Consider the following 16,811-nt stretch of genomic DNA (forward strand, 5'->3'; position numbering starts at 1 on the left):
GCTCACGGTCTCTGAAGAGGACACTGGTGTCGCTCCAGCTTTTCGACACCCAGGAGTCCATGAGATCAGACTCTGCAGTTCCTCCACTGGCCGTCTCTCCAACCTTTCCCCATCTCCTTCTCTGTTCATTGTCCTCTTTACAAGGCCAAACCTGTTTTTTCCCCCCTTTAAGACACATGTGCAGTCCCACATGGTAATCCCATCGCTCCTTCCCTCCGAATTCCAGGACTTTCACTGAGCAGAAAACTGAAACAGCTGACAGAAGGAAGCTTATCAACCACGAAGTGCAAAACATGTTGTTAAAAGTGATTTATAGCAAATAAATCTGACAAATTCCAGAAAATCTCATCTCAAAGCTCCTGAATCTTTATGATAAACCTCAAAATATAAACTGTAGTATACACAGACCCTCTGACAGATGAAGTGCTTCTACAATGTGAGCAGATAACCGCTGACCACCGAGACAATCAGGTCTTCGTAGTGATGCCCCTCCATAAAGAGAGACACCCTGACAGACGGGGGTCAAATTATCACCGTCAATCACTCCGCGATGCACACTTCAGCACCGGCACCGAGTGGGACAGCCAAAGTGTCAGGGAAGACGGGGCCTTTCATTATCTTCCTGTCAACCTGATTGTAGCCTCATATCAAGCCGGATGTGTCGCCTGTCACGTCTCGGCAGTGGGCTGTCAGCGCACATCTGCCACAGGACGCAAAACACCCGGGGTGAAGCATCCAAAATGCACCTCAGCCGGGGCCAGAGGAAGGGATTTACCTGCCAGCATGTATGTTAGACTGAGATTTGAACTGAGGGGCAGCAGCATGCACAAACAACATGAAAGCATGCAAAGCCAACCAAACCATGACTGATCAAGCAACAAAAACATCTCCGTGCCGTGACTATCTGAATGTTTTGAACATTGATTTTACTTTTTTTAAAAAGACAAAACTGGATGAGAAATGTGTAGCTCAACAGATCTGAGGATTTTATTAACTTGGAATTGAATCCAATATGGAGCCGACCGTTGGACCATTGCCAGCTGCGCTGATGTTCGCCATGTGGATTATGTCAGCATTAATGTAAAAATATTGGCTTGGCACATTTTAGGCTGGTGGGAGTCAGTGGGATATCGGAGACTATTTGCTCATCGCTGCACACAATTGAAAGTACATCTTAAAGCAGCTATCACTTTTTAGATTAACAATGGATCTCATGACTACGTGTTATGTGAAAGGGTTCGCTCGTAGTGATGAACACCCAGATAATTATCACCTGAATCTGCAGTTCCCCTCAGCTACTCAGAGATTTATAGTGTAGTTTAGCTCAATGTTTTGGTTTACGGCTCGCAATTGTTTTCAGAAAATAAAACGTTTCTCCATATTTGTCAAATATGTAAATAGGTAACTGTTTGCTGACGAGATTGTCATAGAAAGGTGATATGTCACTGTATTAACAGCTTGTTTCCTCTGCTGGTAAGTGGCCATAAATTCAGATACTGCAAGTTAAAAGTCACGCTGAAATCACAAAAGTTTTCCCGTTGTGCATTCACTTTATTATTGAAATGAACAAATGACTCAAAGTAAATAAACTGTCATATTACTGGAGCTTAGCAGCTCTGAACAGACACCGACACCGCAGTGTTAATGTGTTTGATTCCCTCACGCTCAGACGGATGAATTTAGCCGTCGAGTCAGGGAGGAGGATTGAGGTCTGTTGTTGTTGCAAGAGAAAGGTCAAAGGTTGAGATGAGGGGCATGCTACAACACTGATTGCCTGCTCTGACTCCATTTATTCACTGTCGGACTCGTTTATATTTAAGGAGAGTTTTCCTGCAGGGTTGCTTTTCTTTAAGTTTGAGGATGTTTTGCCTGTTTCTATATGACAATGCTTCCTTGCACAAAACATGAGGCATAAAATGGTTTTACTAGTTTGGTGTGGAAGAACTTCATCGGCCTCGAGTCCTAATCTCGACCCCAACCAACACCTTTGAGATGAACTTGAGTCGTAAAGCTACTAATGCTTTTGTATATTTCCAGGCACAATCTTCTTAAATGCTACTTTAAATCGAATATGTTGGGATTTAGACTAAACATTAAATTACAGTTAATACGGGGAACCTTTAACTGGTTATGAAACTCTTAGTAATAAACTCTACATAACAAACAAGCAGCGAGAAGATTGGCTATGAGAAGATTGGCAGAATCAGAGGAAATCAAAACATAGCAAAATGAGAGGATTTCTAAAGGGACTCGTACTCAGAAACACTACCCTTTTTTTGTTCACAGGAACGGACTAAACCAACACATAATGAAAGTTCGCATTAACTTTAATTGATTGAAAATAAATAAATCAAGAGATTAGTCAATAAGGAACTTAATCATTAGTTGCAGCCCTAACTGGGGAGTAAATCCCTGCAATGAGGCTCTAAAATGTTCCCAGAAAAGACTGCCGGCTGTTAAAGCAGCATTTTGATGTCTATGGCTTTAGAATGACATGTTCACCAATCACATGCAGATGTGGGTTTAACTTATAGGTGTCCACATACCTTTGGCCACGTAGTATGCACACTGGTGTCATGGGTGTTATTTTAGCGGGATATTGATTCACATCTTTCTTCAGGTGCAAACTCAATGTTATTAGCAAGGTATTGATTTCTAGGCTCTTCATCAGCGGGGCCGGCAGCAGGTGAAGGACAGCCTTCGCAACTGAACTCAGGTGATGGATGACACAGCTAAAGACTCGGAACACTGTTCATCTTTTACAGAGCTCACTGTGTTAACGTAAAACTGGGGCAGGGAGAAAAACGAGGATAAGAAAGTGGGTGGGAGGGGAAATGAAGAGGCACATAGAGCAGTGAAAAGATAGAGCATGTGATAAGGCCTACAGGATGTGTGAATTCATATAATCTATTACTCCACCGTCAGGTACTCCAGGAAGAACTCACTGGATTCTGATCTCAGCAGTAGATTACTGTGACCTCCAGCTTATTAAAAACTCATCCTCAGTCAGTCCCTCAGGGTCACTGTGAAGCAACGCAGGCAACCAATCATTCGAGCTCGATGGCTAATCAAATGCGACACATGAATATTAACAGGAAGCTGGGCAAGAAGCAGAAGGACTTCCTCATTACATCCAGGTAGCAAGAGACTGCTGTACTGTAGCTCTGCAGGATTAGTTGAGTTTGTTCTGTCGGGAAATCTCACTGAACTGTGAGAAAGCTCTGGCTAAAAGCTAAATAGAGAGATCCGTCCTTACCTCTGTTTTGCCCTTAAAGTCTAACTTCATTTTGTATCCTCCTCACTTTTTTGTATTTGCAGCTTTTGTGCAATGCTTTGCACTTTAAGATAGGAGACTGTAGATATTTCCCCCCATTTTTCAACTAGCCTACATAGCGTTAACAATCTAGCGTTTGCTTAAAGTGAGTGTTGAGTGTGCATTACGTTTGTAATCCACTCTGCAAAAGGGTGCTAGGAAGCTAGGCTAACAAAGTGAAAGCTTCAACCGTAAAGTGTAAGCTACTACCCTGCTAACAGAAGCACTGATTCACACTAGACGCTGCATTCCGTTCATGTTATTTCAACACCTGCTGAGTCATGGTCAGCACCTGCACACTCTAAAGTTGCAATCGTCCGTAATAACACTTGCTATTTTGAGTGCATACGTACGTTGATAAAATGCAGTGCACTGTAGCTGTGTTTCCATTCACAAGTAAAAGTAAAATGTTCATTTTTATTCCGTTTTAACACAATTGTCAAGTGAGCAAACAAACCAGGGGGCGACAATCACGGTCAAATGTTGGCGGTAATGCTCCGTAAGGTTGTAATTTGCTATTAAGAAGAAGAAGAAGTCAAATGATCGTCATTTCTGGTGAACTACCCTTTCGAAATTCACGCACTTCAAGTAATTCATAGTGAACACAGTGTACATGTGAGGGGGGGGGGGGTCTTGCTAACATTAGCTGTCTCCGTTTCATCAGACTAGTTTTGGTGACTGCAGACTTTCCAAACATTTTTCAAACACTGCTATCCAACAAAAATATACATTTTTCTTGTAGATAATTAGTTTCAACCAAAAAAGTACACAAAAACAATATACTATTTATACTTGACCAACAAAAATTCAATTTCAGTTTGACTTTAAAGCGTCTCCAGACCATCTTTATTCCTGCATCAATGCGGTTCTGCAAAGAATGATCCCAAAACAACTCATCCGTTCCATCTGTTTACACTTGAGCTAATACACAATCGCTAGCTGACCGCTACTGATGGGCTGCTGTGAAGTGGCTGCTCAATAACCTCAAGCAGATGCAGGAACTCACACACACACACACAAACATACAAACAAACAAACACACGCGTGAATATTGAAAAGCTTACTGGGCCCGACTTTTTCAACAGCCTTCAATTCATCCGTTCAGTTGTAATTGTTTGCAGAAACAATGTGCAAACAATAAAAGGGCTCAGATCTGATGAGCCGATCTCCTCCTCAGATCTGAACTGATCCCTAACCTCTGAACAATTGAGGAAGAACACACAAATTCCCTACATGTGGCTCTGCATCTGCAAAGACAAAAAAAAGCCCTGAAGCAGGGAAGCTTTTTCACAGTAAACACACAAACTTAAGTTCAGGGAAATGCTAGGTTTTGGCTCGTTGCTTTTGATTCTTTGTAATTGATTTTCCATTGTTTTTGTGGGGTTCAGTTGAGGAATTGTCTCTTTAAATGACACATTATCAAAAGATTCCAGATTTAGGTCGGCACTTTGACAAGTTTGAACGTCTAATCCCTTATTAGCTTCAGAAACCATAAATCAACTCTAAATTTAGTGGACAAACAGCACCTGCTCTGACCGCAACTGTCAGGAGGAGATTTAATATCTCATATTAGCAGAAAAAAAAAAAATCAATGTGACTTTGAATGAAATATCAAACATCATGTTATGTCACAAACGGCTTTGTAGCGGTGGGGAAATGAAAGATTACTGAAGGAATGACTAACTGGTACACGCCTCCAAAAGAAAACCAATACTTCTGCCAGGCCAGACATTTGGGGCAGACTCGTGGCAACAAAGGACATCAAACAAGTCATTTATATTCATATCGCCACCTCTCATTTTAATTGTCGATAGATGGGATTTCCAGGGCATATATCATTGGTTTGGCAGCTGTCTGGAGACGGGGCATTTCATTTTGAACTCCCATTCAATGTGTGCTGGGAAGCAGGTCTTTCATTTTATCAGGCTAAAAAACAAAACAGGGAAAATCTGTTGCGTCTTAGATGTCGAATTACATCCCTACAACTCTTTAAATATGACTTAAAGAAGTTCGAAGCTGGGTTGGCTGGGAGCAGGTCCCATGTTGCGATGATGCTCAGTACGTTGGCACCTTGACTACTTCCAGTGTCCGGGGTACCAGAGGCCTTCGGGTGAATGGGGATGCTGGCCAGACATTTAATCAATATCTGGAGCTGAGACACGTATCAGCTTTTGGTTGCTGTGGGACACCAGTGCAATGATAAACCCCTCAACACTGTCTCTGAGTTAAACACAGAATAACATTACAGAATTTCAACAAATAAAAAAAAATAGTTTTCTCTTTTCAATTCTATTTTGTCCAATGTCTGATGCTATCTATCGCTCAAACTGACTTTGTGGCTCGACATTGTTTGCTTATCATTAACTCCCACCCTACCTGTTTGAGACAAGGGCACATTTATTACCTTTGTGCAATGGTATGAATAACATATTCATAATTAAACTGCTCACACTAATTCACTTTCCATTTAATTAAAGCATTCTGGGACACAGGAGAGAATGGCCTTTAAATGGGAGTCAATTACCACTTTAAAATGTTAGGGCTCCTCTCTTCAACTGTCAAAAGAGTTCCTCGCACAAACACCTTTTAATGGCCACAAACACTAAGAACTCCCTTCGTAAAGAAACGCCATCCATCACATTATTTAGACGGGACATTGTCAGCTGCTGCGAATGGATGTAATCTACCATTTGAATACAACACCTCACTGCTAGGAACAGTGAGTGTAATACATTTCTGTATCTCAGCGGTCAGCAAGATGGGACCAGATCTGAAGAGCATTCATTCTCAGTGACACCGCATGTTTTCGGAGACGAGATGTAAGACCCATCAGCCTAAAGGACGGGGATATTTAAGAGCCTCCCTCTCTGAGCGAGGGGGAGGAAGTGGTTGATTCCAAAACACAAACAGACATTTTCGTACCGAGTTATACATAGCAAATACCTGCGCTTAATAGGGATGCCGCAAGCAGTCAGGCCTCAGCTTGCAGACCAGCCAATTTACTGCTCACAAAGCCAAACCACAGACTTTGATCTAGTGTGCCCATTAAATTGATGTGTTGTTGCCCTAACTAGAACACCTCACAACCTCCCCTTAGTATCAGGATGCTTGTTGTTCACAGTGCGTCAGTGCAGGACATACCACTGGGTCGAGACCCGTCTCTAGTTACGTGGGCAGAGTTTCTCTCTGTCTCCCATACAGTACACTCATACAGAGGCTGCTGTTACACCTTGCAATTCATCGCCACAAAGACTCAAAGCACGCCTTTGTTCCTTCCTCTGTCCTGAGCTCTGGGAGAAACTCTCAGCAAGTAACCACTGGGGGGGGGGGGGGGGGGACAGAAACACCTGGCACAAACCACATTTACCAGAATCGCTTGTTGACTTTGGTGGGTTTATTTTTGTTTAGCTCAGTCGAGCATGTTTGATCATGTCAGAAGAAAGAAAAGGAAGCGGTAAACAAGACAGAGATGACAATGTGCGGCAAGTACAACTCTCATTATGAATGAGCTGCCAACTGGCCTCCTGTTTACAGTGCCGGGATGAGCTCCGCGCCCATTTAGGAGGTGGACAGCTGGACCAAGCTTGTCCAAAACTGCATAACCCAAACTCCAAATCACACTGACCTCTAAAAAACCTTTGCTTGCTTCTGGGAAGAGTCCTTTCTCCCCTCATTCTTGGCAGCCCCGATTCCTGAAGGGGTGAAGTGATAAACAGCAAAGCCGAGCTAGGAGGCTTTACAGATGCATTACGAGTCTTCATGACTCACCCGATGGACTGAATTCCCCAAAAACAAGTCGCAAAACAATGTTGAGCATTTTCTTTCCAGCACTCAGTGACAGATGACCAACTTTAATTCCCTGAGACTGCAGAGTCCATTTCAGTCCCTGTGGCATTACTGTTACAAGACATCAACATTCAAGCCAGCAAAAAGTCCCTCTAAGTATATATACAGAACATTGTGTTCACCGGAAAGGCAGCAATAACCAGTTTAAACATCCTCAAGATTTGTTCTGCCCATCTGAATTATAGATGTAAGGTGGCAAACAGAAAACCACTGTGATGGAGTCATCAAAGTCACAATCTATTCTCAGCCTCCTTACGCAGAAACACACACTTGTGGCTGTAAATCTTTTCATTCCCACCCAAAATCCTCCGGCACGTCAAAGAGTTGCACTGCGAGGAGCCGTTTGCTGCGGGGCGTGCTTGTTCTTTGTCAGGATGAGTTTGGTCGAGGGAAAACAAACTTCTGGACAGGGAATGATGAGACATTTTCCGGGCAGAGTAACAAAGGCAGCGCTGTTGGACCTACAGCAAGGAAAACACATCAATGTCTGCGAAGGGTTTGCTTGGCACAGCTCAAAACACTGTTTGAACATACTCAAGTGTGCGCAGCATTAGCGGGATAATCATGGCACCAGAGGTGCAATAATATTACTTGAGGCCCTGGGGCGACGGACATTTAAAGGCCCTTACATTCCTTCATAATATGTCACGGCAACCTTAATTGAATGGACAGCAACAAATGCCCTCCTAGTCGGTAAACACAATATGAAACCCATCATTATAAGACAATATGTTAGCAATAAATCAAGACAAAGCCAGCTTAATGAGACAAGTAGGCCTGTGTGCACAGCGGTTGCAAGTTTCATCCAAAGCATAACGTGATGAGTACGTTCTGAACTACGATTGTTGTGTAATTGATTCATTCTCCACTGCTTACGGACAATAATTTGATTAAAAGATGACAGCAGCGCGTTCGAAGCTACCGCAGAAACAATTGCATGTTTTGAGCATGCTATTAACATGATAAACAGACCAATAAACATGAAACTCTTGCATGGCCAGACAGACATTTCGACAGCGTCAGCGCTAAAGAAACGTCCGACTCCACAGATTATCGTTCTGCTATAAGAGGTAAAAACGCTCTGGCTTCTTTGTTTTTCTTTAAACCAATCACAATCTCTTTGTAACCTTAGATTTCGCCAGCTGACATGAAACTACCGCAAGCTAGCTAATTCAGTTAAAGTTAGCTCCATTAGAAGGTTGAAAACACCGTTTTTCTTTTGTATAACCTGTAACCTCACAAAATAAGTATTATGAGATGCTCCTTGGCCTTGGAAAGTACACTAGTTAGCCACACAAGCTAACATCCAACCAAACACTTTTGATCTTGTGTTTTTGGTTTTGGAAAGGCTAAGAAAACTCATATGGAGCATCTCTGTTACCAAAGCCCCATGTACAAGCTTACTGTTACCAAACCAGGAGGGGATTAGGGAACAGTCACTTCCAAATTTCAAAGTGAAATACCGGCACAGATGCCAAAACAATACTTAAGAACGCAATTTGCAAGAAACCCTGCCAAAGCCAGGTTTTGTTTTAACAAAATAAGATGTTTACACCAGACCTTCATATCTGATGAGAGAATAAGGAAACAATTCTAAGAATCTGACCAAACCTTTCAGTGCCAAATATCAGTCTGGACTCAAAAAGTACTGAGGTTTGCAACTCAGCCCTAACAACATACTGATCCTGCCTTGGTTTATTCACCCGCTGCTGTCCGAATTCAAAAATGCATGAGGGTAAAAATCAAGAAAACAACAGTGAAAGAAAGAGCATGGGAACTGACAGTCACAGATACAGAGTGTGAGAGAGACAACTTTCACACACAGTAGCACATATAGGCAAAAGCATGTAGCAGCATGCCGTAAACCCTGTGAGTGACACTTGCTATTGTGGGACAAAGCCAAGCCGGCGCTCCTGCTGGGTTCAGGATATGAAGCCCGCTTCGGGGTGGGGGTGACAGGCTCCTCTGGCACCTTATCTTCTTTCAGCATGACTGGACGGCCTGAAACGCCACGCTCTCTCCTCTCCTTCGTGACAGCCATGCATGTAACACTTTGTTCCCCTTTGGAGAGCCGCCTCTTTCAACTTCCTTCGTGCGAGCGCATCAAATCTTCGGTTGCTTTTCATCATTTCGGTGCAGGCGCCGTGTGGATAAAAAGCAGGCACCGTATGTAATTTTCACATATGGAGTTTTTTGTTTGGATGCACAGCTACCTGCGGGGGTTTGTCATATATCAAATATAAATCAAATATCACAATATTTTTGACCAAATACCTGTAGGATAGACTATTTATGCTGAGAATATTTACACAATGAGATTTTCGATGAATAATCACCAGTAATGTGGATATAATGACTAAGTAAGGCTGGGTGATAATTAAATATGGTCATTTATCGTCTTTCAATGGATTCCTATGGAGATTTATCCAAAAGTCGGCTCATTTTGCACCTTCATTAAATGAGAAAATACTCTATACTTTTCATTTGTAGAGTGTATAAAACCATGTGATTATTTCATATAGACAAATTGAATTACAGAAAAACATGCAATATCGCGATATATATCGTTATCGAGATATGAAACGTTTATTGTGACGGGAGATTGTGGCCATATCGTGGGTAAAGACAAATAATAGAACATTAGGGTAAATTCAGAAAATTACATAATTTTACTGTAATGCAGCCTTCAAAACCAGGAAAAGACAACACTCTTGCAATATTACAACATCTAAAATCTAGGAGGATATCTAGTCATATATCACGATAGCAATACAATATAGATTTATTGCCCAGCCCCACTAGATACAGGTACAAATCAGTCAGCTTTCTTAAATATTTGTGAAAGAAAATTCCTTGTTGTTCTGTTACACCTGCAGGTATTTTTTCAATCCCTACCATGAAACACAAAAAGGCTTCTCCAACAGGTTCGCAGTGTCTGAAGCATGAAATCATCCCCCATCTGTGTTTCACAGCCAGCAGGGACTCATGTCACAGGCCACACAGCTGACTGCCATCCAGCCAGCCATTTTAAACAATATGTTCTCCATAAAATCCAGCACTGTCAACTTCAGGTTACGGTCGTCAAATACCAGGCACTTACTGGTGTGCATCTAAGGCCTTCTGTGATCTAATGAGACACTCAAAAGATCCTGAATCAAACATTTACTCATAGTTCAGCTGTCCAGCAGCATACGGGCAAATCAAGACAAAGATGAAAGCATGTGACTGGTATTAACATGGACCAGATTAGAGGACTTCAAAGGAAAAATCCACCAAAAAAAGCTCCACGTTGTTATGATAAACGATCATGATACTTTCCATGCAGTTACAATCTAGTTCAATAGGAGAAGGTAAAGAGAATCTTAACGGCACATTTTGACGTCGGCCCTTTTCACGTCAAATAACTTCATGGATGCTGTATTTTGCATCAGAAATCCATCAGAGAAGTTTGCATCCAAATTTAAAGCAAACTTCCATCAAATTTCAAGAGAATCATCAAAAGAAAATGTGAATTAATGCACGTTTCCAAGCTCGCTTAAGTCACATGCATCATACACTTCATTATTTCACATTTAGTTTTTACCAACCTTTCCACTTTCCCTTTCCATCTTTTTACTGCAGGGATGGCATAACTCTAAATATTTGGAACACTTTTTGCTGGCATTCCTGGTTTATCTTGGTCCTTATGTGCCCTCACCGTCATAGTAAATAAACGAACACAACAGAAAGAACATACTTCAATACTGCGTACGGCCAAATGATGTTGATCGATTGTGACAGGAAATAGCTAACAGATGCAGAAAGCAAATGAGGCAGAAAAAAAAGAAAGTACACCAACTCCCTCACCAACACTAACACAAAAATACTCCTGGATCTTCAGAAAATATAACCGGAAAGGAAAATCCCTCTCTTGGATGCTCTTACACTGTCATCTCTTTATCCTAATATAATGACCTATGCTGTTAATCATTGCTCACTATTCTCTGGAGTGTAATATTTATAGAATGCAGCTGTAATTCTTATGAAGGCGCTCAGCAAGGAGGGGGAATTGCCTTTATTCTAAGTCTCCTCCCTCTCTTCGTTATCTCCCCAAACTGTCCCCTCCAGGCAAAAGAAAAGCCAACTCCTCGCACCTAAATAAAAAACATTCGACTCATTTCACCCCTCAGTTGACGATCTAGCGTCTCTTACACGGCAGCATCCCTCAGCAGAGTCAACAGGAGGAGCAGATAACAGCCTGGCTGTGGTCTACTGGCTGCTTTGCAACCATCTGTGGAAAAAAAGGGCTGTTTATCACGAATGGAAAATGCCTGTCATCTCTCACTGAACGTTCAGATCTGGAAGGCTTCCTAACAAGGCCGCTGCTCCCGCCTCCGACCTTTTCAAACTTGCTTGACGGAGAAGATCCATAATTCCGCTGCTCTGAATAAGCTAAATAAATAAACCGAATAGAAAATGCCGGGGAGTGAGTGCAGACAACTCTGGCAGAGCTCTGCAGCAATTGGGGAAGTGAAGGGGCTTTTTGAACCACATGAAAGACAATGAGGAGCAGCTAAAGTGGAGCTTAACTGCGCTGGGTTTCATTAACTAGTGGCCTCTTTGCTCTTTGTCTCTGAGCCTATTGAACTCTGCGTGCCGCTCCGGCCCTCTCAAGCCGTCAAACTGAGCTTCTTCCAGGAGTAAGAAAAAAAAAAAGGGGGCAGGGAGCTCAGAGGGCCAGGCGTGACCAATGCAGGAGCCTGGTGGTGCTGTTGCATGCTGGTACGGGGGTCGACCCTTCCTCCACGATGTATGGCGCGGCCCACTGTGTCTGCATACGGGGCAGCACATAAACCCCAGCCGCCGCCGTCGCCACCGCCCCTCCTTGTCTGTTACCCCCTCATGCCACCCCACCCCCGTCATCCATTCATGGCAGATCCTTTCAGCAGGTCATTCAGAGGGCCAATAAAGAGGCTAGCTCATTCTGTCCATTCTGAAATGTGCAATGTCAGAAAGAGGGAGAGCTGGGGGTGGTGGGAGGGAGGGAGGGAGGGAGGGAGGGCAGATTCCAAGAAGGCTTACAGTCTCTTCCCTAAAGTAGACCGAGCCGGAGCTTTTGTTCTCCGTGGACAGTTTGTGTCGGGAATCGTTCCTTCAGCATGACAAAGAGAAGAGAGCATTTGTCATGAAAAGGTACAAGGTTTGATATCAAATCTGAATCCTCTTTTAAATCCCCTTATCGAATCGCTTTAGGTTGTTTGTTTGGTGGGAAATGAACTCATCACTTAGAATAAAAAATACGTACTGTATAAGTGCGGCATTATACCTTAACCACTGGGATTCTTATCCTTCAGCCACCATTGGAACAGACTCTGTGGTGTTGGGGTTAACTTATGTTCATGCCTCATTGCCTTTGCATGGTTCGGCTCAACTCACTTTTGGTACCAGTACTTTTCTCTATTTCGTTTTCCACTGCGGATAGTCCCCCCCCCCTCCCCCCAGTGTAGGCGAGATACTCAGTCGCCTCCCTGAGAAACTGCCGTGACATCATCTTCAACACAACACTGACTGACAACCAAACGGGTGAATGTTTTTACTTCGAATAAAATAAACAACTTGTGGTCGCTAGTGCTGCATAGATTACGTGTTTTTGTTAGCATCGCATTGGTTCCTTCAACAAACAAAAAAGACAATGTGATTTTTCAATTGTATTTTGGATTATTGCAGCAAATAAGCAAACAAAGAATTATGATACTTTAACGTTTTGTTCAGCAAGATAATCTTCACAAATGAACACCGCTTTTATGAAGCGTAAATGCAATTGGCAGAAGTTAAAAGCTAACGTTAGCCTATAATCGAGGTACACTGTGGTCGCACGACTTCACGTCACCACCAACAAAATATTATTGTCTTTTTCAGGCATCTCACCAAAGATCCATTAAAAAAACACTGACTTTGAGATGAGGGAACAGGAAGTGAAACTCATTTCCTGGTGTTAAGGACTCATTCCTGCAGCACACGTGTTGGCGGTAGCTTGGCTTGTCACGATCCGAACATCTTGCCCAATCGGTGCGACACATGTGTAACTCTCAACAGAGAAGAGAAGGACTCGTACTACTACTACTACATCATCAGCTCCTGTGTAAATGATTTAATTGAAAAACTGGGACACAAAACTGAAATGGTCTTTGGTGTTTGTCCATGTTTGTCTCACACATGATGTACATATAAGTCACCAAATATACTCGTATCATGCACGTCATCATACGGCACCTCGTGTTTTATTGATCCACTTACTTTTCTACCTCAGCCAAGCATAAAAACTATTTAGACTTCCCAAGACTTCTACTTGTTTATGCGCTAATTGGAAAGTGGATGTAAAAGAACATAATGTCGCCGAGTTCACTTCATCGGCTCCTTTGCAGACACCTGTAGTGTCAGAGTGAGGCAACAGGGACCAACTAAAAAGACATTGTGAATAAAAGATTTGAGACGGGATTTGTTGGCTGGGGAGATTAAGGAATTTCAACAGACTTGACACTGGATTCAAAATGGTATCAGCAATCTGAGCCATTGTCGTGACGGTGAAACTTCAGAGCCAGGCTGCATGTTTCTCTGCAGCTTACACTCTTGTGTGAGAGCTTGTTGGTGTGATTGCAGAGGTGGCTGCCGGCTGCGTGATGGATGAGGGGAGCTGGAAACGTCCATATCGCCGCCTGTGGGCGGATTAACCCTCCACCGACCAACGAAACACAACTCTGAGCATCCACAACAAATTAAATTCCACACACAACCGCAATCTTTGCACATTAACAGCCCTCAGCGCAGGCTTTTAAAAGAGACCGCAGCATTACACGAGGCCAGACTTTCTCTCTCTCTCTCACGCTCTCTCCCCGTTTCATTCTCCCATCGCACATGCAGACACACTCCAGACTCTAGTGAAACATCTCTTTTTTCCACTCTGAGAGAAGCACTGGAGTGCAAATTAACCCCCCCAAAAGCAGCCAGTGGTGAGAGTATCATTGGGTGAGTATCACAGAGCCACATGACTGTAATATTATTTTCAAAAAAAAGAAAAACGATGCACTAAGCTCACAGGATGCTGTGTAATTTTACACAGATGTGCTTCACAGCTCATCCAACTACTACATGCAAGGAGTGAAACCAGTCCTTTCACATCTCAGGCTCTGCTGGAGCTGCTGGGACCAGAGTAGGAAAGCTTTTGGTACCTTATTATTTTACCTCCAGGAAGTGGAGGAGTCTACCTTGCACTGTATTAATAAAAGCCTATCTCAGGAAGGACAGGGGGCTGCTCCTTACAGCAGAGTCGAGGTCAGTCCACGACAAGGGAACCACCTAGCCCCGCATGTCTAAAAATACTGTCCTACATACTAAATGTGTGCGGCTCTAGCAGGAGACGGAGCGATGAAGCACTCTGAGAGGAAAATGCTCTTTTTGCTTAATGGATGTTGATGTTTTCCTCAATCTGCAGCCTCTAAAACAAGCCTCACTCTAAAAAAGCATACAAGCCGTTGTTTTTCTAGCAAAGCACTGATGTGAAATGAGTGCAGCAGCAGCAGATTGATTGAATTCATAAATAAGAATGAGTATGACTGCGTTGAACAAACAAAAAAGTGTGTACAAGCGGCCACACACACACGGCCGATAGCATCTCTCCCGAACGGAGCCGTACATTCCAGTAACTCTGTGGTCTGCACTCGCACACACACGGGCTTAATTTACAGTCACTGTCAGCAGCCGAACATTTCTCTAACCACTATCTGATATGTGATGAAAATCCGCTGCCAGCAATAAAAGCTCTGGGAAACAAGAGCTCGCCTGTGTGAACAGGACCAACGTTGGCATGAACTTATTCCATCGTATGTCAGAGGGCGAGCTGTGTGCGTGTGTGTGTCTGTATATGTGTGTGATGGACTAGATTTGAGATTAGTGGACTTTAGGTGCACACACTGTGGCTTTACACTAGGGATATTGTTCACACGGGAGTCCTCATCCCCCACTGTATAATCAAGGACATCAAGATGGACAGAGCGTGCAGGTATCCAGCGTTTCCTCTGTAGGACTTCTACAGAGAAAGCACCTGCACCGTGCAACGGTTACTGATCTCAAATCTGCAAAAAAAAAGTTGCAGAGGGTTGTTCCAGGTCATACCAGGGAGAGAGAAAACAATCTCACATATCAATAAGCCAGAATACACAAAAAGACATTTCCAGATGCAGTTTGAGATCGCCATACCCTGCACCGATTGTTCTGGCTGCATTATAACAATATAGAGTAATTAGCTCACCCCGAGGGCAAATTAATGTGCAAAGATGGGAAAAAAAAGAAGAAAGAAAGGCAATTAACTCAAACGTGTAGTAGTTGTGGAAATATGCTAATTAGACAATAACAAAGTCTTTGATCGAGACAGAAAAGGGAAGATAGTAGGTCATGACGTCCTCCTTGCTCCTAAAAATAAGATAATTAAAGAGAAACCGCCTTCGGGGTCTTCTCTTATTTTGCATACACACACACACACACACACACACACACACACACACACACACATTGAAATATGATAAATGGAGATGTACTGCACCTACAACAATATAATTGAGCATAAAACTAAGTAGCTCGCACGCCAAAGCAACGCACCCTCCACCTGTGTCTGATAGTTGTGTGTTCTCTGCTGCATGTTCTGCAGACGCGTTTGACTTCAGCTTGTAAAAACGGGACACTATAACTCAGGTCCCGTTCATGTTTAAAGGTGCGGGCTCTTACCGTCACTCGCTGGGATCTCGGCTCGGGCATCCCCCAAACACTGCAAAACTAAAACAACTCCCACGAGAAGGTCGACCGTCTTCACACGCGCCATATCCAAGTTCCGCCGCAGATTGCTCTCCGTCTTCCTCGTGCACCGACACCGCTTCCCGGCGGACTCCGTAACTCTCGTACCTCTCCTGCTGCTTTTAAAACGGAAACCTGCCTGCGCTGCACTGAGCTGTTTTTTTGTTTTTTTTTGTTCCAGCGTGTGCCACACTGCGCGCTCCTGGAGAGTGTAAACGCGCTCGTTCTAACAGGTCTCCACCTCCAAATTAAACAAAAATAATAACCGCAGAAGAAGAAAAAACAAAGTTCCCCACTTAAATGTTCGTCCCAGTCCGACACACTGGTATCATCCCACTGGCCGGAGGTGCAGTGTGTGTGCGTGAGTGTGTTGTGGGCTAACGCGCTCCTGGAGAAGACAGTGCGCTCCCTCCGTCATCAGCTCCTCGGAGCCAATGGCTTCTTCTTCTTCTGTGTGATGCCCTGTGTGCGTGTGTGTGTGTGTGTGTGTGTGTGTGTGTGTGTGTGTGTGTGTGTGTGTGTTGTGCAGAAGAAGCTGAGGAGACAAAGCGTTTCTCCAGCTGCCGGGGAGACAGTGGAGACTGTGTGCCTGAGGATGTGAGCCGCACCGTGTCTGACAAGCAGCGTTTGAGTGATGTGCGAAGACGCGTTCAGGAGCTGTTTGCCAGCAGACACAAGATGTTGAACAAGCTGGACTCATTTCTCAAGAGGGCTTTGTTTTTATTAAGCATGAAGGGTTTATTCAAATATATGCGAGAAGTTCAGGTTGGCTGTTTAGGTCAGATTTTTGTTATTATTAGGCTAGTTTACTTATATTTGAGTGACA

At 43.4% G+C, this 16,811-nt stretch overlaps 1 protein-coding gene across 2 annotated transcripts in view; it reads right to left on the reverse strand.

The window, feature by feature from the left end:
* The window catches only part of plxdc2b (plexin domain containing 2b), a 77,190-nt gene extending 60,775 nt beyond the window's left edge, over nt 1-16,415 (reverse strand). Inside the window, exon 1 of one of the 2 annotated variants that reach the window (XM_076080438.1) lies at nt 15,920-16,415. In XM_076080438.1, coding sequence (XP_075936553.1) covers nt 15,920-15,949 — 30 coding nt within the window. In that variant the 5' untranslated portion in view covers nt 15,950-16,415. The remainder of the gene's footprint in view (nt 1-15,919) is intronic. The other variant, XM_076080437.1, reaches the window with a different exon arrangement.
* Nucleotides 16,416-16,811: the final 396 nt, after the last annotated feature.

Source organism: Anarhichas minor, unplaced genomic scaffold (assembly GCF_050575085.1).
Source record: "Anarhichas minor isolate MPS153535 unplaced genomic scaffold, ASM5057508v1 ptg000074l, whole genome shotgun sequence".
NCBI lineage: Eukaryota > Metazoa > Chordata > Actinopteri > Perciformes > Anarhichadidae > Anarhichas > Anarhichas minor.